We start from the raw sequence: 26,302 nt of genomic DNA, 5'->3' as shown, positions 1-26,302 counted from the left end.
CCACTGCCTTCCACCCAAAGAGAGCTGGGATAGGTTCCAGCAGATCCCTGTGACCATAGGAATAAGTGAGTATAGATAATGAATGGATGGACAAAGTCTGCATAGTTGGCCAAAACATGCTTTAGTATAACAAACGAAGGCAGGCTGAGCAGTAAGAAGCAGAAAGAGGCATGTCAAATCTGGATGTCTAAATGTCACTATAATGGCCGCAGAGAAACCAAAACCTTGCTAATTAAGTGTGTCTCTATTTCAACCCAGTGGAGCAGGTTGGCTAATTAAATGACTGGCTATGAGTGTCTGCCAACTGCTGCTGCTGCATTTAGAAGGTGCTGGAGGTCAATTTAATTTGCTTGAATCTAACTAACGGACAACCTGAGGCAATGGCTCCAAAGCCTTGGCCCACACACTGTGTGAGGAGCGTGTGTGTGTGTGTGTGTGTGTGCGTGTGTGGCGTCTGCTAGTTAAAGGACTGAAAAACCATGATTATTTTTGATTTAGCTCTTCTATGCATGTATTTGTGTGCTTGTGGAAGTTTATGTGGACTTAGAAAAAGTGCCAAAAATCCTGCCAAATGCCAAAATAATTCATAGTCTTTATGTCTTCAGAAAAATATAATTCCAGGCTGCACTGGGTGTGCTTCACAGGAATAATGAATGGAAAAGAAAACCCACCCCGTTCATACCACACTCTCATATTGCTCCTGTTGAACCAGATTACCTTCATGATTTTCCACCTCAATCCATATATTCGATTATCATGAAATGTCAGCAACTGATGTGGTTGGACACTTTATTGATGAGGGGTGTCCTCTGTAGAAGAGAAATACATTCACACCATTACAGTGTTGATTTAACTTTAACAACACACTGAATGTATCTTAAGTAGTATGCAGGATCAATGCAGTCAGAAAATACGACAACGGCAGAGACCTGAAATTGCAAATTAAAAAAGTTTTTAGAAATTTTGCTGGACTGTGTAAACTATAACTTAGGCACACCACTTCTGATGTAGATGTGCAAAAGGTGTCATACAAAACACACTATAGAAAGAATTCCTGTTTGTGCTTGTTATCTGCCAATTACTTTCTATTCTAATAAGTTGGTCTACAAAAATCAGAAAACTTTAAAGCAACACTATGTGACTTTTGCTCACAGTTTCCCCCATCTGGTTCAGAAGTGCAATTATCTGTTACCAGTACCGTAAATACTGTCGCCGTGTGAGCTTCCCTGTGGGCAGCACAATACATGTGAATTTGTTGACTAAGCTGACGGAACCGGCGAATTCAAAGTGTAAGTCCGTCCGATATTGATTCGTGTTCAGGCTCATGTCAATCTCTCTCTCTTTTTCTTTTTTTTTTCTTCACTTCCTCAGACAAAACTCTTTGGTTTCTTCGCTGACTCTGCCATTGCGTTGATTTGGAGAATTCATGTTAGGTGGTTTCCTGTTATAAGTTAGCTATTGGCTAACTCCACCCAGGCTACGAGTAAAACATGATGTATGCCGAAAAAATGGATTACTTTTAATATAAAATGTTAAGATTTTATTTCATAAACTTATTTCACCAAAAGGCCGGAAGAAGAGAATGCTCCAGTGTGCAAAGATCTAACTGGACTTTTTTTTATCTACCTCCCCCTCATTCAATCAGGGTCTTCTCCAGTACAGTGCAGTGGGAGGGTGAAAGCCTGTCAACTACTGGGTGCTGTGGTTCTGAAAAAACAAGACCCCATTTTGTCTAAACAGCATCACGGCCAAAGGAGAGAGTCACCACCGTGCAGATCCTAATAGCCTCCCCACCACCTCATACACCTACCCGAGAGGCTCTCAGTCTCAGCCTGGGATGTTTGCTCTCCCTCTCCACCAGACAGGATATAATGCTTTCCACATGTGAGAGAAAAAAGGGAGGGAATTGGAGGGTGGAGGAGAAAAGAAGGGAGCAAAGGGGGAGATGAGAACTGTGGAAAAGTGGGGCGGGGTCAAACAAGCTGTAAAGAGAAAAGAAGGATAGCAGAACCATGGTTTGAAAGAAACCTCTGCAGAAAAGCCAGTTTTATCATTTCCATTATTCCTTCTTTTTCTTTCATTCATGTGTACTCGAGTAAAAAGTTTTGTTTTGTAGTCAAATCTGGACATGCATTAGTGTTAAAAAAACAAAGGTAAAGTCCTGTTGTAGACATTTTATTTTCTTGTTCCTGCAAGCTCAAACCTATTACTAGTATGTCTGGTATTAGCCCATTTAACCCTGTTACAGGACAAAGGATGGTAATGAACCCTCAGAATTGTGGCTTAGCTGTGGCTTAACTAGGCTGAAAATGAAAACTCTAGAAGCTTAAATGAGGTATCTGGGATGATGGAAATAGAGGAGAGAAAGACAACTGAAGGACAAGGGACACCAGTATGGCAACCAGTAAGACAACATTCTCTAAATCGTGAAAAGCTTTTTTTTTTCTTACATAAATGCTCAGGGTTAAGAAGTTTTGACAGTACTGTGCTAACCGAGCACACACAATTCACATAAAAGGTCACACCTCTGATTATCCAGATTTCTCCTTCTAGTACAAGCGTGTGTTTCTAGGAGCACATGTGGGGTCTATGTGTTAGGAGGCTGGGTGCAAGTCATTACCTCTGCACGCAAGGTCCTTTGATCTCAAAGCAGTTGAGTCATTAAAACAAGGCCTGAGGCCACAGTAACATGCACTTATTACACTTGACTAATTATACATACTAAAACTTTATGAAAAACTAATTCTTAATGGAGACATTCCTATTTTTTTTTTGGTGAAAGTTTACACATAATTTAAGGCTCTTTGTAAAACTCATGATCCCAGGGAAACTAAAGTGCGTTATATGTATTTTGATTTAAGGTACAGAGCTCTAAACGGAAATCCCACTGTTTTTCACTAAAGGTTTAGCCTGAAATTAGGAGCACAATCAGTATGTAGTGGCAGCAACTCCAGGCCAGCAATGCATTATGGGAGTAGCAACTCACTGTTAATGTGGAGCCAATGTGAAAAGGTTCCAAAGACAGATCAAAGCTCCATACCTGAGCCCCTCCATTAAGCTGATAAAATCTAAGAGTGAAAGAGGACAAAAACAAAACCTCACACACTGCAGTCAAATTAGTTCAACAAAAGAATGCAGGATAATGAAACAAATACCATGTTTTTATAGGGGCTCTAAATGGTCCTCCATCTCACAACGGCCCATAAATGTAGGTTTTTGTGTTCGCAGAATAAGGCTGAGATTGAAAGGGTGATTGCAGTAAAGCCATCATGCACTGAGCAGCCATGCACTACAAGTACATTCATAGTATGTAAATATCACTAATGACTGTAAATAACTGTGACTAAAGGATGTTGGTTGGGATTTCTGTGGTCATTTCATATGATCAGGAAAACAATGCTAGAATAAAAGAAAACATCTGCTTAACACAATGGCTGGCTGGTGTGCAGTATATTGCTCTGACCTTTAGCTGAGATTTGTAGTTCGGGGTGACTTTTGTAAATGGTGATGACAGAACTGGAAAAATACTTAATTTCAAAAGAACCCGGGAACAGAACAACTCTATTTTTTACAGCTGGAGAACTCTTTTGGATTACCCCTTCAGAACTAGCAATTTAGAGTGGAACGACAAATGGCATGGCTGAAACACACAGGCAGCAGCAGAAACCAAGTTAAATTCTCAAAAACACTTAACCTACAGCCACCTCAGGGTCCAAAGCCAGTCTGGCAGCAGCCTCTGGCACCACATGTCCCAGTCACACCCTAGTGGTACACCCTGCCAAGGCCAAGCCTTCATACTGACTCTTTTGGTGAGGCTTAGAGATGTCAAAAGGTTCAGTTATGATGTGTGAACGAAGTGAGACTAATAAACCGTAAGCCGGGGTCAAAGAAAAGTCAGAGATAGACAGACACGGCGCAAAGGGCTCGTCACCAGGCGCCAATAAGTTCAAAACTTTGATATACGCTTCCTGCCAAGAGAGCCCCTTTCTCAGCCAAGTGAAAGGATGTTCAGATGGGGCGCCTGAACTGTCTGCACAAACTGTCCTGGATTATCTTCACATTCCTTTGCTGTGGACTCATCTGTAAGGCATTTACTTGCAATTTACAGTAAGTATACAGTATATATGACTACAAAAGCTGCACAAGAGATAGTTTTAACAGTGGCCCCAAATTAAGAAAATAAGAAATAGTGTCTATGAAGTGAGGGGATACAGTGGAAAGATGAACAGAAACAACACAATATTATATGTGTTCATATCACAGGAATGCAATTGTGAGGGGAAAAGCAGAAAAAAAACACAGAGGAATAAAAGGGGAGAGATGGCAAAGAGATAAAGAAAATACATAAGACAGAGGGAAAAAATTCCCAGGGTGGTCTCCTCCTCAGGTTTCTGAGCACAATGTGAGATCATTTCTGGCCACTGTTATACGGTCTCTCTATAGACACGGTGCTTTGTTCTCCTTCATGTACTCTAGGGCAGTTACATACATGAGTCGCCCTGCAGAGAGACATAAGCAACATACGATACTAGTTTTCCCTTTGCTAAGCACAGGCTGATCCTGTTTTTTGGCATGGCAAACACACACAAAAACAATCTGCCATATTTGAACATGCTAACATATAAAGTAACTAAGCCAGGAAATAATATTCATTACACATTAACTTATGCCCATGTTGATTTCCACTGAACTGCAGTGAACTGAGCCCTGTTCAGTTTTGCATATAAAAATACGACTGGTGAAATGTGGCTTTGTATCAGTTTTTGTTTTAGAGAGGTATTTCTACTTCATAGGCATGTTGGAGGATGTTGTTTGTGCTGCTGTTGACCTGTATTTCATTATACATTATATCTTTATAGATATAAATGTTGTGGATTAATTAGATCTTTTATATAAAAGAATATCTGCCTAACTCACATCTAACTGCTCAGTTGGACCAAATCATAACAATGTATGGTGCAAAAAAAAAAAATGTCCAGAGAACTGAGTACGAATTCAAAAAGGGCACATTTGGAGGATCTATGTGACATTTTAAAATTATATCCAGAGTTTGAAATTGAAAAATTGCCCTCTGCCATTGTGTGTTTTCCTTTGCTATCTGGACAAATGAAGAACAAACCTTTCTTGAGCTAGTTCTGGTATAAATACAGATTCAACTAAATGCCTATTTTTCTCTTTATGCCTCACCACCACCACACAATATTAATAAACAACATCAGGCTTAGCGTCACAACTGAGTGGACACGTTTTCTATTTAATTGGCTAGACTCATTACGTGGTCTGAAGTACTGCAAAACATTCAAAAGTGTGATTTCAGTGAAAGCTTGTGCCTGTAATATACTGAAAACCAGTGCTTGTCAACAGAAATGCAAATTCCCCAGACATATGATCAGGACAACAGGTATCAACCCCAGCATTAATGTCAATGTGCCAAAAAAAAAAAAAAAAAAAATCCAAATCCAAATTCCACTTGTGACTATTGCTAATAAAAATGAAATTACAGAGTAGAGTCATGCGTGCTAACACATAACACAACACAGTAAAGCACAGCGCTAATCTTACTGACAGGATTATTAACTAGATACAGGATTTGTGTTGGCCACTCAGCGTGCCAAGGGAAGTAACCTGGGAGTTGCAGTGAGAAAGGAAAACATAAGCCCATGCCCCAGTAAATTATAGAGTACAAGCACATCTACGCATAGTCATATAGGCTCACACGTGAAGATGATGCATTTACATCATGCATTCAATAGCAAGTTTCTACATGACACACTGAGCGACTTTCTGACAACTGATCTGTCGACATAGCCAAAGCCCCACACACACGCGCGCACGCACGCACGCACGCACGCACGCACGCACGCACGCACGCACGCACACACGCACACACGCACACACGCACACACACACACTCTCACAGGTGAATTAAAAGGAGTACCATTTATGAGCTGTGACCTTCCCTTGTGGTAGGAAACCACAATGCCAAAGTACACACATAAAAAACATGCACATACACAAATCTCCTCCTTCTCTGTACTATCGTGCAGATACAGCTGAGTAACACACACACATACCTCAGCTTTGCTTTAATTTAAAGTTTCACTGGGAAATGACATATGTTGACAAACATCCAGAGAGAATGGGTGGAGCCATATAGGTGAGCACAACTGTGAGCAAGGGCTACTAACAAGAACCCCCTTCTCACCTACAATCAGAAAAAGTACATCTACGATAAGGAAAAACTGAAACTACTGGCAGATCCTTAAGTTCCTTGTCAAGGCTATGGGGCATAAAATTTTCCCACAATGCCTCCCCCAAATTTTCAGTATAGACTACTGTCTGCATGATAATTTAAACCAGTACATATGGCAAGGTCAGAATATTACTGGGTGCATAAGCAGCTTGCACACTTCATACTGAAACAAAACGTGTATCAATCCCAGCTTGAATAATGCTGAAACTTCCGGGCTGGAGTAAAGCACAGAACTGCAAAGAGACTGAGTGTGACTTTGTTAAGTAACAGCCTAAGTGTCACTCTCCCTCCCTCAACAAGCCCCCCAACAAGTCCATCCCAGCCCACTCAGATGAGAAGTGGGGTACAACCTAGACACATCACCAGTCCATCACAAAGCCAGCACATACAGATAGACAACCAATCATACTCACATTCACACCTCTGAGCAATGTGGAGTCACCTAACCCCAAACTGCATGTCTGTGGACTGTGGGAGGAAGCTGGAGTACCCGTGGAAAAGAACATTCAACGCACACAGAAAGGCCCCAGGTTGAACAGGCCAGTGAAACACACACAAACCCACACAGACAGTTTTTTCATTACACAAAGGTGTCAAGCCGATAGCAGGCAGGCCTATGGGGGATGCCAGCTGAATATGCATCAGATTTTGTTCCTATGCTGTCTAAACATTAGAACCCTCAGCTATTCAGATTCATGAGTCGATCATTGCTGTAGGCTGCAGCTCAAGTGTGAGTTCTTTTTTTTTTTTAAAAAAAGGAGAAGGAGAGGGCAAGCAACACCAGGGTAGGAGAAAGACAGTTCCCCAAGGACACTGACAAGTTTCAGGTATGTAAATGATCAGTGGCCTTGCTGCTGTTGATGTGTGGAGAAGGAGAGCAGTGTATGCAGGAGACATATGACTGCTCCTCTCAAAGTGAGGTGAACCGACCTAAAATAATATTTACATATTTCTTCATCAGGCAACTATACTGTTATTAATAATAGACTAAATATAGTTACTTTTAATAAATTCTAACAAGGAAATGTTTTATTGCCACCAGCAGAAAATTACTTTCCTAGTTTCTATTTAATGAATCAAATAGCAGGTAAATGTAGGCACTGTATAACATGGATCCAAAAATCCTAATCTACTAGAGTCAGAATTTTGCCAGAAAATGGTCTAATACAACAAGAGATATTAAAGCTCAAAAATTACACCCAGCTAATGAATTTTGGTTGCTGTATACCAGGGGTACATACATACGGTACATATGTCACACTATTGCACATAGACAAAGGAATGTCAATTACCACACTACACACCCACAACAAAAATGAACACACATGCACACAGGTTCCTGTTCCCACAGAGCTCAGTATCAGCCTACTAGCCCTTTCACTCATAGACCACGTAACACTGATGTATTAACATTTCTGGTAAGACATTTGGCGAGAACAAACATTCATCAACTGCAGTGCTCTGACTGTCCATTAATCTTTTGCTGCATGCTGCATCATTCTGCTACTGTACCTTGACATGTGGGTAGTGTTAAAGTCATATTTTGCCACAGGTTCAGCTTTAGCTGCTATTCAAGTGATTAATGCATAGTGTGCTTCTGTCATTTTTATTAATTTAATGTCTCATTCACAAATAAAATTAAATGTGTAAGATATTTAAGTCAAGGAATAAATGTTGGGTGCTACTCAGAATGGACGTGTTATATCAAGAACTGCCTTACTCACTCAGCACCACTGTGTGACTTACAAATGCAAGTTTGAAGTAGAAGCTAATAATGTAAAGAGTAGCAGTTTCTAGTTTCTAAAGGTTATACACTGCCGGGACCACAGTGGAAAATTATGTCTTAATGTAGTGGATCACCAAAGCACATTTTCTGCAAATTTGACTGTGGCACTTGTTTACATATCGTAACTGAAAAAAAAAAAAAGTTCCTTAAAATGCACAAAAAGGCTGCATGCATAGGCAGGATTTGTCTTTCATTAAGCTGCCAAGTGATGCCAAGCAGAAACTCCGACTGGCGGACGCTGCCAACAGACTACAAATTACTGGCATGGCACCAGTCAGCCAAACCTGGCAACAAGTGGGCCTTCTGGGAAGAAAAAAAGCAGTCTGGGTTATAGAAGTTTGGAAGGGTAACTGGACTTGTGCTAAAGAAAAATACAAATGAATGCCTAAGTATTAACAATAGATCAGTGTCTCCCACCACTGGCTATACTCAGGCACAAGCACAGACAGACACAGGCTGATGAAAATGATATTTAAATTAGGCTATGTAACAATATTTTCTATTTTATGAAGTTTCTTTAGGTGTTGCTTTCTTCCTTCTACTGTTTATAGTCTATATGCAAAGTCCCGAGTTGGCTTGGTTTCCAAACCAAACTGATCTTTCAAACAAAATTCTCTATTCCTTGGAATAGAGAATGACAATTTATTAAAGAGAAAGAAAAGAACCCAGACTATGAACCAAGGTGCTAGATGATAAATACTGGATGATCCTATCTTCCTAATTCACCAAAAACCAAGAGTTTTTTGTAACGTTGCTCTGAAGTCGAACCAGGGACTTAACAATGAGAAACCTGGACACCCAACCAGAAAGATAAAAAAAAAAGAGGAAAATTGGCAAGTTTCTTAAACACGTGACCAAGATATACTGTAAAATGGGCTACAAGATGATTTCAAGATGGTCCCTAAGCAACAAAAGCAATATGTTTTTATGAGTCTGGGACCCAACATGAGACATTATGGATGTAATTTGGGCATTGAGCTGAATAAAGTAAAAAATGTAAGGGCTAAGTTACGTTTAACCTAAATGTGCTTTGTTCTCCTCTTGGATTACATCACAAAGGGGAGAAAATGTCCCCTGTGAGTGCAATTCTGCAAAAACCCCCATGCACATACACTTGAACTCTAGGTAGATCTCCGCATTGGAATAATTATGTCAGAAGAAATATTAGCTGCATTCTTCACTGATGTAATGTTGACATGCCAGCAAGAGAATATATCAATTTCAGTGTAAAACTCCAAAGCCTGTTTGATTTTTCTAATGCCCGTCTTCCATTACTTGTGAGTCAGTCTAGATCAAATAAGCAGTCTCACTTGGCAGACTCATAATTGAGCTTAAAGACAGTGATAACTTAAAACAGCTGCATACTTTAAATGTATCTTTGTTTAAGCGAGGTATGCGTTTGTATACAGTCAGAGATGGAGACAGTGTGTTTACATGTATTTAGAACTTCCAAAGCATCATTTCAAAGTCTTCTCATTTTTTATACATAGTTAAAGTCTTGACAGTCTTCCCTGCCTCCTAATTAGCACGCTGTAACACATTTTCCCCCTTGCCATTTTCTTTGTGAAAATAAAAAACTGCATCTCTTTTCATCTTCCAACCAACCCTGTCTTAAAGAGAGACAGAGGCAGCAAGCCCAAAGTTCAACTCATTAGCTCAGGTCACTTCCTGACTCATCTTCAAAGGCAGCAAACCAGCAGAAGACAAAAGACACAGGACACTGTTTCACATACCACTACCCACACACACAATTACACAGAGAGAATGGGGAGATGAGAAGATGAAGACGGTGGAGAAGACAGACAAAGGAGGAACTAAAAACCAGACAGCATCTAGGTAGACTGCTGAGAAGACCTCAAGGCATGAAGGAAAACCAAAAGAAACAGAAAAGCAGATAATGAAACTAAAGCATTTATCTACCTTCTTTTAATACTATATCATAGGACCATCTCAATATGCAACAGTATGAACCACAGAACTTGCAAATCCCTATTGTATCCTGGTTAAAATCCCCATTTCTTGTCTGAAATAAAGTTTTCCACCATTGGTGATATATAAGAAATAATAGCTCATTTGTTTTCTTTCTGAAAGTTAACGAAAAAGGCCGACTCAGGTCTGTGTGCTAATAAATGCAGCTGAGTCAGAAGGCAATTAGCGTAGCTTACCTTGGCAGCAGAAACGAAGCAAGTAATGCTCCTTGAAACCACATATTTTAATTTCTGCATTTCTTTTTGAAACCCACATTAATTAGTGATGGTTAGTGGGGTTGGTAGGTGTATGTTCAAACTTTTAAACTAGCTGTTTCCTCCTGCTTCAAGTCTCTATGCTATGCTAAGCTAACTGCTACCCACACCAAACATAAAAGTATCTAAATCTAGGAAAAATATACTCATTTCCCTGACACTGTTTTAGTTACTATACAATAGTGGCTGCCAGATGCTCAGTAATGTACACGTGTGAGGTGATACACAGCTTACACAGCTTGAATGACTGTGTGGACATGCTCACTGTGGTGACCTCCACAACCCTGTGAGCCTGAAGTTTGAGTGGTGTCATATAATTCTTCACCATCAGAGGCTGAGATGCGAATTGTTGGGACAGTGACTATGTGTTGGGTGTGTATGAGAACACTATGTAAGAACATCCCATTTCTTGGCTTCTACCATGGCTCAATATGTCTTCTGCTCTTCTTCCATTCTTCCATTCCTAACCCCCCCCCCCCCCCCCCCAATAGCCCTCTGCCACAAGAAGAACCACAAAGCCTACTATTACATATGCACAGTTAAATCTTTACCCAAAAAAACTCTCCAAAAACAAAAATACTGTAAGCAGGCATAAAAACAATGGAAATTCAGGACAACTTTGGAAACAGTAGTTCTTGACACTTTTTAACAGTGCTCAACAACTATGACGTCTGGGCTTATTGTGAGTTTTATGTATGCAACACAGTGCTCTGGAAGAGTGGCGTAAACAGAGTGAGACAGAAAGGAGAAAGAAAAAAAAAGGCATGAAAACAGTCTGATCTGCTTCTCCACAGTAGGAGCTCCAACTCTCTCCTCATCGAGAATGCAAAGCCTCTGCTGTAGGAGTATGTGTGCATACTAAGGGGGATGGGGCTTTACAAATGCACAGTGTTTGGGGGAGGGAGCTGGTCCCTCAAGTCTCCTTGCCTTCCCAGTCGGGTATTTTGCTCACTGCTCCCTTTCCTTCAAAAGCCACCACCCCTTTCCTTTCCCTCTTTCTGTCTTTCATGGAGAGTTCATTTTGAGTCTTGCCCATTGTTGCTAGTGAAGGGACTGACTTGCTTAGGGGTGGCCTGGGGTCCCTTAGCTCACACTGGCAGGTCAGCCTTGTTGGAGCTAACTAAGTAACACTGGCAGGAATCTGGAGAAGAAAAAAAACACACACACATATACACACACAGACACACACACACACAAAGCCTGGATCACCAATAAAGATCCCTTTCTCTTTTTCATTGAGTGCGTTTGTTATTTCTTTGTGTGTCTGTTGAGGGTGGGTGTGTGCAAGTGTGTGACTGTGAGAGAGTGAGTGAGGCTGTGATAGAGTGGGTGATCGTGAATGGGAAATAAAGAGTGAGAGGGAAAAGAAGGGAGAATCATTTAAAACAGGAGAATGAGCTGATTAAACAAAGCCAGTTAATTAGTTTTTCTCTTTAATAAGCAGAGGACAGAGTTAGCTACTTTCACGAAAAACCTGCAGGGCCTCACCCCACGAAGGAACACATGGTGTCAAATCCTTAAATTTGAGACACTAAAACTAGAGGATAACTGTCATTTTTCAAGCAGAAATGACAAATATTTTTTGGTTCCAGCTCCATAAACATGCAGGTCTTGACATCTTTCCCCCTATGTCTAACTGCTAAGGTAATATGTGTAATATGCAAATGATGGTTATTTTTACTATCAATCCATGTTCTCAAAGTTTTCTTGACTATCACTTCATCTACAAACTGTCAAAAAATGTGAGACTGTCCATCACAATTCCTTAGAGCCCATGGTGACATCGTCAAACTGTAAATCTTCAAATGCGAAAACTCTGAATCTGTGAATGTTTGTACAGATCAATTATAAAATGGTTTTTGGTCAACTCTCTGTCAATCAACCAATAACTCATTTGCCTCAGCTCTTTACATGATTAAGATACAATACACAGGCATGGACACATGCAGCATGCATGCATACAAGTGGCATCCTGATGTAAAACAGATAATGACAGGAGGTTTGATGTTATTTTCCCCAATCTAACCATGTTTAACTATATTCCACTTAGATAACAGCCAAGGAAATGTCCCGTCTAGATTCTTAACAGGAGCATGGCATTTTAGGACAGGTCTGTACGAGATGCAAGAAGGGGAAGATAAGCAAGCAGAAGAAAAGGCAAAGGCTGAGATGACTGCGAAAACACTGCAAAACCTATTTCAGTCAAGGCCAAACAGAAAGAGGCCTCCTTCAACTGAGAAATGTGGGAAACAGATCAAAAAGCGGCCAGATAAATGATCTAGCCACAACATTACAGACAGATTTAAACTGGTGCAGAAGAACATCAGTTTCATGCTCCGTCCTGACTGCAGTCCAGCAGGAGCCAAGAGATGGTGCACTAGGCTGTACTTAAAATGGCAAAAAAAATTAAAAGCATCTGATTGAAATGATCGAGAGTTATGCTGTCCAGAAAACTTTGAGACACGGGAAAAAAAAAAAAAACACTTAACCTGGAAAGTGGTTTTCTTTCCAGACCTTTCTTCCAACAGGCTTTTATCACTACCAAAGGAAAATGGAGCCATACTTCAAATGACACACTATGTGTAGAGGAAATTCAGGGAATCACAAAAGTCAGTAGGTTTCATCTTCTTGCCACCATGAATTATTTTGCAAAATTCCATGGAAAACTGTTCAATAGGCGATGAAATAGTTCAGTCTGGATCAAGTCAATGTTGCCATACCTTGGACATTTTGTGGATAAAAACTGTAGCATACAGATGGAAGATAAAAGCCCATGGTCACAGTTCCATATAGCTGTATATAAACATAAAAGCTGAAGCCACAAGGCCTAACAAATTGTATGAATTCAATCATTTCGGATTCAAAACTGCATTGTTTTTCTTAAATCCAAAAGTGACTAAATTTTCATCTGACATTCCTAGTCTCATCCAACTTCTCTGGGGACTTCACTGTGTTGGTATGTGTTTGGTTTGGAGGTTGGATACACTATGGTGCACGGCAGTTGGCTATAACGGTCGCCTGAGCCTCTCAGTGCCTGGACTCAGGCCAAAACATACAAGCAGCCCTGCATTTAATGAAAACATGGCCTTTTGCACTTTTCGCCGCTGTATTGTGACAGGAAGATAAAGGTAACAGTCAACAGAATTGGGCCATTTCCTTGGGTTTTGGACAAGCCAAGAATTTTGAAGACTGATACAGAAGTCATTCCAAGTTCTAAAACAGTGCAGACATCGCCGTGGGACCTTGCAGCTGTTGGATGAGAGGCCTGGTTTTCCAGAAAAATGAAGAGAAAAAGTGAAATCCTTATTGACATTGTCACAATGCAACTTCAAAAATACAGAAACGTTTACCTGCCAAGTCATGTAAATAGATCAGCTTATGACATGTTACTATTTTCATTAAAAATAGATAAAATGAAAGTCATTGCACTAAAGCGCAAAAAAACAAAACAAAAAGCAGTTTGGATAAAAGCAACACTTAAAATGGTGACAAACCTTTAAGAAAGTAAGCTGGGTTTGAACTTCTGCCTCAAGCAGACAAATATTTATATACAATTTCATATATATTTTAAAAAAAAGTTAATCAGGAAGCAAGTGCTTAGTTCATTATCATACACTGTCTGACACATGAAGTATAAGGACTGATAGAGGAAAATATCCATCCCTCACCAGTGACATCAGTGGTACCAGTCCCATATTTTGACAGTTCCAGTGGGGCACTGTCAGGGAATTGTTGGTTATATTATGTAACCTCTGTGCCCCACAGGAAGGGGCCTCAGTATAGCCCTGATGCAGGAATGTGTTCAGAGATATATTTGATACTGAAGTGTACAGAGGTTTATGTTTGACTGTTAAAAAAAAACAACACAAATGTGTCTTCCGTCACAGAGCCTGTGTTATGTACACCGAGACTTAATCAAACAACATCCACACATCCTGCATAGAGTGCTAAAGCATGTCAGACCAGTTGTACAGTGGTTCATGCATAAATTTAGCTTAATATTATTTATTTAAAAAAATATGCTTAGATATATAGGATGTTACACAGCAAAATGGAAAAAATACAGACTCAAAGTCAAAGGAGAGAATGAATGTGAAACAGTAATAGTCCCACATGCATTAGAGGGCCTGTGAGGCTCATAGTAACCTTGAGTCTTTGAGTATGCAGCCATGCAGGCGATGCAGTAAGAGGCGAGAAGGCTTTGAAGCTGTGCTGCAGAGAGCCTAGCAGGAATTCTGATGTCCCGCTGTATATCCACAAACGCTTCTCTTCCTCCCTATCTGCCTGTCTCTGCAACTGCTTCAATATAAAGTGAGGAAAAGAGGAAAAAAAAACACCATATGCAGCCCTGAGGCAGATAAAAGAAAGTAGAGAAACTGGAATAAGAAGATTAAAATAAAGGCAGGTGGAATAAAGGGAGAAGACATTTATACATTTAAATAAAATATACAAGCAAAAAAAAAAAAAAAAAAAACCACAAAGGAGTCTGGGCTCTGCTTTCCTTGGACTAAACCCAAGCCAGAAAATCTGAGCCTAATGACAGTGCCAGAGCTACCCAAATTTCTCTTTTCCGGCACAAACCTTCACTGCCCTCAAATTACTATCAATATTCAATTAGGGGCCCCAGGATACTGGACGAGCCAGCCTCAAAAACAAACCACACTTCTCTGTAGATTAAGACCCTTAAAATTAACAGTAAAACTTCTTTTGTAAATAATCAGCCATTAGGGCAAAAACACCCTCTCAGCAAACTGGAGTTTTTAAATACTGACTGATCTCTTCAGTGACAATGTACAATATGCAGGCCTTTACGTTTAAGATTTCCAATAATGTTCAAGCATGTATTGCTAGAACTACAGGTGGAATCATGTGTGGTGGTCCTGGCTCTGGTTTCCACATGATACAAGTAGCACCCGGCCTGTGCTTTAATAACAGAGAAAATGGAAAGGTGATTCTGTGACTATTAGATTTGAGCACAAATCCAAAGAACCATGTAAAACCTGCTGCTTTAAGCTACAGAAAATCTGACCTGAAAACCTGAAACCCATGAAAAATCAGGTTTTTTTTTTTTTTTTGAAGAGGACGATTACTCTTTATTTTCTGATCTGTGCAGTGAGAACCCACAGGGTCTGAGAAATAAAGCCAGGCTGCAACGAATCAAAAATACAGATAATAGTATGAATAAACAACTGCTCAACAAGAGACACACCATGACTGTTTTAAATAAGTAATACATTCAACACAAGGAAAATGTGACTTACTAAATTATGTAAAAGCAACAGAATGCAATTCATTACTGAAAACTGAAATGTGCAGGGCTGAACCTAATAATCACCTAATCACCTAATTGATTTTTTTAAATTTAAAATCAACAGCACAAAACCTCAAGATATTAAATTTACTAGCACATGCCACAAAGAAAAGCAACAAATTTCATATTTTTGAACCTGGAACCAGCAAATGTTTCACCACTTTGCCTGAAAATGACTCCAAAGCATATATCAGAGTGGTTGCAGATTGATTTTATGCTGATTGAAATTACCAATGCCCAAAAAAGACTGACTTACTATAGCATTGCTCTAAACCCAGACACAAAACCACACTGAAAGCTGAAAACCAGTTTTGAACAGTTGACCTATCAACTTAAACAGATTGTGAACTGTACCCACTCCAGTCCCCTGACAATTGGGCTTGACCCAGTGTCTCAGAAGTACTGACAAGTAGAAGCCTCGAATTACACATCTGCCAAAGAATGAGGGGTGGGGTGCAGATGGGTAGAATTTCATTTAAAATGGAGATACTGGGATGCTCACTTGTTAACAAAACCTTCAGATGTTGTCCACAATAATCAAGCATGAACACTGCATGATGATGTCTCAGTGCCCAAAAAGAAAACATTAGGAGAAAACGCTTCAAAAACTTTAAAAAAATGTCAGCTGTGCCTCCAGAAATCAAAATTTGAATAACACTGATCAAACACAAAACTAAATCCAGCAACAACAACAAAAATCCCAGCATGAAAATTCATTGCCTCCTTCACTGCACAGGGAAAAGGGGAAAATGCCAAAAATGGAAGTGAAATCCAGTTCATCTGACACACCTGCAGACTACAACTCAGGCCACATCTGAGCACCGGAGCAGGTGTCCACACAGCCAGCATGGCCGGCAAATTCCTGCAGTTGTTTTCACAAGCACACGCAAACTGTTTTTACTGGATGCACATCTCTGAAAACCAACATGACAAACCCATGAAATGTACTGCTTCAGTCAAAAACACATTATCTTTGTGCCAAGGCAGATTTTTACAGCTTGTACAACAACACAATCCGTTGTACAACAACACAGTCTCCTGGTGGGAAAACACCATACAAGAGATTGATGCAGGATGCATATTTTCATTAATAGTCTGACAGGGTTATATGAAACTGAAATATAAAGTGAGAGTGGCAAAAGCCAAAAATGATTCTGCATTAATCGGAATCTTTGTGGTGATAGAACAATTTGATTCAGATAAGAAAAACAGGCAGGCAGAGATGAAAGAAAAGAAAATGGCAGATGAAAAGAGAGGGGATTCATTTTTAGTAAATACACCTGCAACAGCAGAAAACAGGAATGATAAGGCCCGAAAACAAAGCAGAGAAAATAATAGGAAGAACAGGAACAAGCCGGAAACCAAGCACAGACTGGGGCTCAGGGAGGGATGAGCGGTGACAAAGGCAGATCCAGGGGATCAGAGGAAGCCCTGAAAGACGACTCCCCGAGCCAGGATGAAGGCAGCTCAGTCTGGAAGCAGAGAAGATGAAACACCATTTGGGGCCAAAGCCCCCCCGCCCGCTGCCTCCCCTCTGTGTTCAGGACCTGTGAGCTCCACTGCTTCTGAAGTGCTAAACACCCCCTCACTCCAGAGCACCCAGCACTGCACCCTGCACCTCCTGCCATTTGGTGACTCAATGCAGCGCCACATGGACAGACATGACAAAGTAGTGTTTTTACTGGGCTACAACTGATGGTTTTTTTTTTTTTTTTTTTTTGGTCTATAAAATGTCAGAAACCTGATGTCAGAGTGTCACAATTGTCACAAATATTCATCTTCATCGTCATCTTTTTCCTTGAGCAACAGGATAAATCCCATCAATACACACTGAAAGCAGTCTGAATAAAAAAAAAAAAACATGTCTGAGTAACTATAACCAAGGCGTAGTTCATCTGTTTCAGTACTTGTTTCTGAGCATTTTTAAATCAATAACAAATAAAGGCTACTGTAGTCTAATGCAGGGCAAACCTCACTGGTTCCAATTTCTAGGATTTAGTATCACATTCAACTAAATATCTATAGTTTGTGGCCTGTTGGTTGGACATAAGGAATCTCAAGTATCACCTTGATCTCTGGAAACACGTGATGGGGACTAGTTTCTGATTTTACTCCATATAAATGACAGGCCAATCAAAAATAATAATCTATTAGGTATATGAAAAACAGACCAGCCTGAGTTGCTGTCACTTCTGATCCAACATCATGTTACATGTCACAATCTGAGTGTCTGTTTTCATTCAGAAACAACATGACTTCAGTTTGGGTCCTAAAGCTGATTGTCTATTTGTTGTTTAGTGAACGGCACATTTAACCAGCTGTTAACCTGCACATCTGTTTATCACCAGACATAACTGATAGGGCCTAACACACTGCAGTGGACTGGAGCCAGCTGCTTTTATTTATGAGGAGAGGAGCAATTCCTTTTTCATGAAAACACAACGTGATGTTGCTTCATTTGAAGATCACTGAAGGTGACAGATTATCCACCTTTTCCTCTGGCTCCTCAGCAGACAGACACACACACACACACACACACACACACACACACACACACACACACACACACACACTAATGTATTAAAATAACTGCGATCTTCTGTTAAAATGCGTCCATTTAAAGCGATTAGGGAATAATAAAGATGAAACACAAGCACACAACCTCCAGCGTGTTGGTGTCCCAGATAAACGCGTCCTAAACTTCAAAGCGCCTGTTGTTGCGCTGCAACACTGAGCAAAGCAACGCTGGCAACCAAAGGGCTTATTGTTTCGTAACACTGTGACATTTCTGTCAACAAAGTTTTCCTCCGTGATTATTACATGATTTTGTTGGTGGACCTTATTTGGGAGATCCTGTTTGTGTCGGTTTAAGAGCTTTAAATCGGCGCGGGTTTCACCGGGGTTTTTTTCCGCAAAGAAACATATTTAGAAAGAATAAAATGCGGGTTTTTCTGTGTTACCTGCATGGTAAAAACTCCCAGCTCCTGAGAGGACAGCTTTTTCATTTGATCGGCTAAAACTTTCGCTTCTTCCAGGATGGAAAACTCCGTCTCAGCTCCGCAATATCCACAAGAGAGAGCCGAGCAGAAGAAAACGAAGCTCCACGAAAAAGCCAACAATCCCCGGTGAAACTGAAGGTGTTTATTCCGCAAAGTAGCGCCCATACTCGGCGTCAAACCCACGGCTGTATGCCCTGTCCGCCTCGCCATGATGGCTGTGGGTCCTCAGGCTGGAGAAACACGGAGTCTGAACTGGTGACTTAAAAAAAAAAAAACTTCAAGCGAAACTACTTTTACAACTTTGCAAGGTAAAGTACGTGTGCTCCTTCTCTGCGGTACAAGTCTCCACAGATTCCTGCAGCGCAAACCATCGCACCTTCGTCAAGTCCCCCAGCAGAAGGGAACATATCCATGCGTAAAGAGGATGGGACGCTTTTCTCTTTCTTTAAGGTTGTCAGTGTTCCGTCTACGACCAGTCGCTCCAACTCCTGGAAGTCTGGCAAAGTGAGTGTGTGAGAGCCGGAGATTCACCACAAAGGGGGTGAAAGTGGGAGGCGTGGAAACACAAAAGTCCTACCGGCACCTGGATCTCCGGAGCACTGGATCAGGGTTTCATGATGCTTTCAGCTGCTGCTGGGAAAAGTGCCTTCGTGTAGAAAAGACGTGTGGGACAATCCAAGTAAAGACAACGAGGGCATTTTTTTACTGACTTACCAGAAGTCAAATGATTTCACACGATGTCAGCTGGCAAGAGCTTCACTAATGATTAAACGCACCTTCAGTGCCTTCAAAATAAAGTCCTGGTGTTTAAATGCTAAGAATACCAGACGTGCAATATGAGTCTGAAAATATTGGAATCTGCCAATGAAATAATCACAGTGTGAAACTTTCTCTTTGACCTGTGGGTATGACTGTGGTCAAACAAGCCTTAGGATGGACATGAATGAAGACTATACTGTGTGTAGCCACCACCAGAGGCTCCACTCCTGGAAAGATCCACTTCTTGTTTTCATCACAGCTTCCATATGACTTTGGCAGAGCAGCACTGAGAAAGAGCAGAGGCTTGTGTGTATTTAGTCACTTCACATTTTGATAGCGGAACTGCAAAATAAAAACCTATGATAGAGAGCTAATTTGTTTTTCTTGTTGAGACAGATGATGTGAGGCTTTGAACTATAACAGCACTCCAACCAATCCAACAGCTGACTCTGGCCCCTCTCTTTCTTTCATTGGTTTGCAGAGTGTATTTGATTTGCAGCTGCACAAGTGGCCTTTTTACTGCTTCTTGTAATGTTTTAGAGATTGTCTGGTCAGCCAGCAGCCTACAGGAACTTGGTTTGCTCCAATTTTACAAACAGAAATATCACATTACAAGTTACACATTGTAAAAATAAACAATAGACTTGAAGAAAGGGCACATTGTTATTTTTCTTTTGTAAAATTGAATTTAAGACATTTGAAAACTCTTAAAGGACCTGAGAACATTCAGCTCACTGAGGAGGGAGGTCATTATCACGTGTGTCAACTTTGGTTTCCTAGCACCTTCAAACTAATACAGCTCAGATGACTAAATTACAGAGTTTGTGGAGGGCTGACATGTTTTTGACATTTGATCACAATTGAATTACAGACTGATAATTCTGGGGTTATGTCTCCAAAACGCCCTCAGAGTAAACCTGTAGGGAACAGAGTGAGTGAATACGTTTTAATACTTGATGTCACAGTGCAGCTTTGTGCCCAGACACGCACTGTAAGTCCTTTAGGTATTAACTACGTGATAATCATTGTTCATTTTCATGTCTTCATTGTGGGTCACTTCCTGCAGAGTCGACATATACAAATATATCAATTTTATGTTTGAGTCTCTCACTCAACCATATTTGGTCTTGGTTTTTGTCAGAGTGAGGCTACAGGAGCTTGTCCACAATGATTGTTTCATAATGGAGCCAAAATATCTTTCTTTTAACTGAAATCGCATGTGTCAAAAGAAGGGATATTTTTGGTATGTGGTATTTAGAGTAAACACCAAGTCTAAAAACCACCCATTGTCAGATTGGTTACACTGAACTTCAATTTGGGATCTTGCAAAGAAACAGTAAGACATTGTATTGAATGTCTCAAACTAAACATGTAAGAAAAATAGATATTCTATCTACCAGTGATGTTATCAGGCTGTAGGTGTATCGGTCAAAATATAGATGCCTTTTTTGTTACCAAACATTTTTTCTTACACTTGTCTTTTAAAGATTTCATGCAAATGGATAGCTATGGTTGTAAAAAGCAAGTGTGATTGATGCAGTAGGCCAGCAGCTTTGCAGATTGGTGTGCCGCAGTCTAAGAATCTGTGACTCTTGACTTCACTATGCTCCTGAATGAGTCGTCTGTTTGTCTTTGGCTGCAGACTCCATCAGATGTTTACATGGCTGTCAGATGCTTTAAGACACTCAACAAACACAAGGATATTTGTTGAGTGTTTAGATTTAGTGTGTGCACCACATACATTATCTATTCCCGAGAAAAAAAACTTTTTTTTTTCCTATGGACTGTGTTGTTTTACCTTCATCTATATGTTCGACAGGCAAAGTGTCGTTTATTTGCAAATTCTGTTAGAGCCACGCTAGTCCTTATTTATATTGGCAGGACTGATGACTTATATTTTTAAATGGAATTCATTTCCTGAACTTCTTGCAATGTGCAAACACTTCAAAGAATATACCAGTATAATTTAAAGTGGACCAAAATAACTCAAGACACAAACCATTTTAAAACAATATGTTAAACTTCTCCCTTTTCACAATCACAAAGGAAGTGGTAACCTCATCAAGGCTCTGTTTCCAGTCAGGGATGTGTTTAAGTCTGCAGGATTTGGAAAACATACCTAACTATTTGTGCATGTACATGTATGTATATGCACATGTTCCTGTTTGTATGCATGACTGAATAGTGCTACCGCAGGTCATCAGAAAAAGCTTCAACATGATTCATTTATATTCCACATTTCCATTCAACAGCATCCCAATAAACAGCATCTGAAATTACGTTACAGTTCAGTCAAACATTCCCAGCCACAGTCTAAACAAAGGATGAAGTTATTAAGCTTTGTAAAGGCAGGAAGTATTGCATAAACTACTGTACTGGATTTAATTGGATTACATTCATTACAGGTACAGAGGGGAGATTATTCAAAAACCTGTAACGGCATGTTAACATGGATCTTTTATTCTATTCCATATTGATGCAACTTCTAATAATAATGAAATGTTCCACTAATGATTGTATGCAATTGTAATTTGATGTACATATAATGGAGAATTAGCTAAAAAAATATTTGATTTGACCATGACCATCATGCAGTGATAATATTTTATGTCTATTAACAACATCTAATACCTCATGATCGATTTCTGAAAAAGCAACAGCTATAAAGAACACCATAAAATAGTCCTTACTACAGAGAATTTGGCCTGTAAAACAAACTATGTCATTGTTAATGAGCCATCAATGCTGTGGGTTCAGGCCATAAAATAATAACCACAACACCAGTTTGACTTGCTCTCATTGTTTTTTCACTTTATCTCTTGGATCATTTTCAGACTGCAGCTCAGCCAAATACTAATCCTGACTGGCATATCTCTGTGGAGAGAATGCTGCTGGTTTTTTCATTGCACAAGAAAGTGGTTAGAGATCTTCATTAACAGAGACAGAAGGATTTGTTTTACAGGAGTACCCCATTTGCATTATTTTAATTACAGAACAGATCCACAGAGCCACCTGGTTTGGGAAGATAACAGTGAGAAAAGTGAGGCTAGTCCAGGATTCAGGATTTAAATTTATTAAGTGAGATCTGGACTGAGATTGCATGGTCGGGTAGGTATTTCATATCTGCCTTCAAAGACTGAGACTGAAGCTTCTTTTGACATGTAAACAGGAAACTCTGGCACAGGACCTGTTATTACAGGGCGCTTCTTTGAAATTGGAGTGTAGATTGAAGGCAGATTCTGTTGGGTTAATATAAAAATATTCTTCTGTTAGGGTAGGAGTCTCTGTGTGGAGAGTAGACAACACTATCATAGGATTTTCTCATGCTGTGTAAATAAAGCCAAAGCCAAATGCAACTGACTAAGCATGACAATTCCCCACCGCAACAATCACCAAACACAGGGGTTGACAGTGACACGTGGAGGCTTGTTAGACTTTTACAGTGACACCCTTTCTGGTAAAACAAGTACCTCACATAACAGAAAAGTATGGTCCAGAGGTAAGAAACAACAGCTGGAAATAAATAACAACACACAAGAGCTATCTCATGGAGAAGTCACTTAACTAAACCTTCTTACCAGCAGATGCCCAGAAAGAGAGGAACACAAAATATGCTCTTTATAACTGCATGATTTTGCTTGTGTCATCCATTACGTGATACTCAAATATGCGATTTTTAAAAAATTGTAATTTATATTGTACAAAAAGTTTCCTGGTGCTTTGGAGGATAAAGATGCTCACACTCTTTACATATAAGCCTGGCATGCAAACAGTCTGATCACACACAGGAAGCTCATGAAAAAGACATGAGGTGTGACACAAGCACAAAAAAGTGAATATTACTTATTATATCACCTTCAAATGTACAGAAGTTGTGATTTTGAATCATTGTAGCAACATGTCTACATGGGTAGCAATGTCAGCCTATCAGATTGTACAGCCACTCAGTCCACCACTTTGGTCTAGACTCATTTTTCTATGACGCCGTCGACTGATGATGATGAAACGCGAAAGTAATTAGCAAATGATATTCTGCTGATAGACTAAACTAAAATGTTTAATATGGTAAACACTATACAACTGTTATAGTTCACCACGCTAGCATTATCACTATGTGCATGTGAGTAACTACTGACATTAGCCTTCAACTCAAAGTACAGCTCTGCCTAAGGGCAGCCTCATAGAGCTACTAGCAGCTGTGTGAGTGCAGGTTTCTTTCTGTTAAATCCAAATTAGAATAACTATTAAAGATTTTCCTGATGATTTCATTTGTAGGCACTGTTCCTTTAAATAATCTACTACAACTGACAGCCTCTAATGAAAATGTAAGTCCATTGAACAAAATTAAATCATCACCACAGACATCCAGATGGACATTTTTGAGGTAAACCAGAAACTTTTTTGTCCACTCGAGTTGGCATGACATTTTAGTTTTACTCTGTACTGATTGTTGTTTGGATCTTTCTAGTACATGTCTGCACGCAGCCCTGGGCTGTTGCTCCACAAATATCCCTATGATGAGTCTGGTCACTTCTCATGCTAAAAAAGATGAATAGTTTAAGAGAATAAAATATATTTAGAACCATGGGAATACACCTGATGTAATTAATTATGCTTGATGTTGGTTGACTGCATGAAGTTGCATGACACTGGTAATGATGTATTGTGTAAGTGTCCTCACCACTGCTCTTTGCCATAATAATCTTCCCAGCTGGTCATGGGTCAGCCTCAAACCACTCAAAGGAAATGTTCTGGATACAGCTGCTCCAAATACTCCTTTTCATCATCATGTTAAGGAAAGGCATGATTCTTCCTTCCTACATGTTCCATCATAGAGATGAAAGAACCAGAATAAAAATAGCCCAATAAATTTTTTAAAAAGCTCTTATCAAGTGAGTTAGAAAAAGTAAATGACGATTGTATCGTACATGTTTCACACTGGGTACCTCTAAAATCTGTTAACATAATAAAAGATTCAGTCCAATACAGCCAATGTCAAAACATCCAACATAATATGAATAAAATAACACTCAAGGGCTCTAAACACCAATTATATCTGATAACATACAAGCATAGAGTGACCCTGACGGACTGAGTAACGTGATAGCTGATGGTCATAGAGCCTTGGTGATCCCCCCAGGGTAAAACCAGAAATCATTTTAGATGTAAACAACCACCCAGTTCCCAGCTGATGTGAACTCACTGGCAGTTTCAAAGCCTCAGCTTCAGTGTTGCAGGCTGTCTGGGCAGCCATCCATCTGCAGACAGGAAACGCTCTGGGGACAAACCAGCTAGACCCAGTTCTTCTTAAAGCATGACAGACCCCTGCGCTTCACATGGCCATGAAAGAAGGAGAGAGCCAATGGAAAAAAAAAAAAAAACAGAGTTAATTGGATCAAACAGGCAGAGAGGCTCACATTCAGGGGTCATACACAGACACACTGACACACCTGGATCCAATGTTTGCTGATCTGGATGACATTCAAATCTCTATTGCCTTTATACTATTGGCTTTTGTAATACTACTACAGACTAGTACTACCTTTTACCCTCTCAATGTTTATTTTTTATGTATGTACAAACAGCTTAAAATTAATACATACATTACTCACATTATAAGTAATTAAATGTCTATACTACATTGTAAAAACCTAAGCAGGAAGTTGGCAATAAAAGCCCCAACCGATGCTGGGTTTATGGTTCTAGTTAGGGAAAGGGCTAGGATTAGGATTAGGGGTTAGGGCTAAGTTTAACCTTAACCATATCCTTACTTCTGGAAAAAGTTGAGAACTTCCAGCTAAGCTTGATAGTGCCAGAATCCTGGTTACATTCCGCCAACTTGTCTGCAGCCAGATCTCTCTGTGTACAGTATGATCTGCCGTATTCAGAAAATGGCGGTGACTAGCCATTTTTAGTGGCCTAAACAAACGTGTTAGTGGATTTGGAATAGTATTTTATATTGCTTGGAAGAATAACAAAAAAATATATATATACTTAGGCCTAGTGAATGTTTAAACGTTAGTTTTGCTTTTGTAAGACAACGGCGATACAGGCAAAACTTGGTTGACAAACACAAAACAGAGACAGACTGGAATATCTGGTTACAACTGGGATTTATATTCACTGTCTATGAAGGGATAGCGTATCATAATTACAGGGACATCAATACAGAAAAACATAAAGAAGCAACTCCAACTCTGCCAGATAAAACTAAACCAATTATTTCACAGGAAAACCCTATTGGGTTTTAATTAGCTGCAGCAGTACCCATCACTGCACACATCAATGTGATCTCTGCTGGTTATGGGAGCAACAGTATCCATAAAAGAGAAAAGAGGGATGGAGATGGAGAAGAAACATTTTGTATTACAGAGTTGGTCTGCATCCACTATACTACCACTATACTACAACAGCCATTCATTTTTATGAATATGTCTGCTACATGTGTGTGTATCTGCTACGTTTGTGTGTGTGTGTGTGTGTGTGGGGGGGGGGGGGGGGGGGGGGGTAGTGTTGGGCTTTAAAACAGGCACCATACAGTTACTATGGCAACACGAGCCTTTGAAGTTTTTGCCCCCTTTTTGCAGCTGGATATAACAACCAGATCTGCTCTGTTCTCCCCAGTATACTCCGCTCTCTCCCCATCTCCCTCTCCCTCTCTCACTCCCTTTGCTACATCAAAATTGTCTCTTTGAAGACTTAAGCTGATTCCAAGTCAAACCCAAAGCTATTTCTGGCTCTATTCAAAACTGGGGCTGTGGCTTTGTGCAGTGCTGTGTTTGACATGTCTGTATGTGAGAGGAAAGAAAAAAATATGACTCAAGTGTGTATAAAAGATGTGTGTGTGTGTGTGTGTGTGTGTAAGTAAAACCAGTAGAGATATATAGGCATACCGTACATATATGTGTGTGTGGCACTACAAACATAAACAAACAGTGTGTTTAGAAAACT

General features: G+C 40.0%; 1 protein-coding gene across 1 annotated transcript in view; it reads right to left on the bottom strand.

Moving 5' to 3' along the window:
* cachd1 (cache domain containing 1) overlaps positions 1 to 18,861 on the bottom strand; it is a 64,925-nt gene extending 46,064 nt beyond the window's left edge. The window contains exon 1 of the mRNA XM_026323815.2: positions 18,554 to 18,861. Within this exon, the coding sequence (XP_026179600.1) occupies positions 18,554 to 18,802 (249 nt within the window). The 5' untranslated portion in view covers positions 18,803 to 18,861. The remainder of the gene's footprint in view (positions 1 to 18,553) is intronic.
* Between the last annotated feature and the right edge of the window lie 7,441 nt (positions 18,862 to 26,302).

Source organism: Mastacembelus armatus, chromosome 4 (assembly GCF_900324485.2).
Source record: "Mastacembelus armatus chromosome 4, fMasArm1.2, whole genome shotgun sequence".
NCBI lineage: Eukaryota > Metazoa > Chordata > Actinopteri > Synbranchiformes > Mastacembelidae > Mastacembelus > Mastacembelus armatus.
This window is presented reverse-complemented; position numbering and strand designations above follow the sequence as displayed.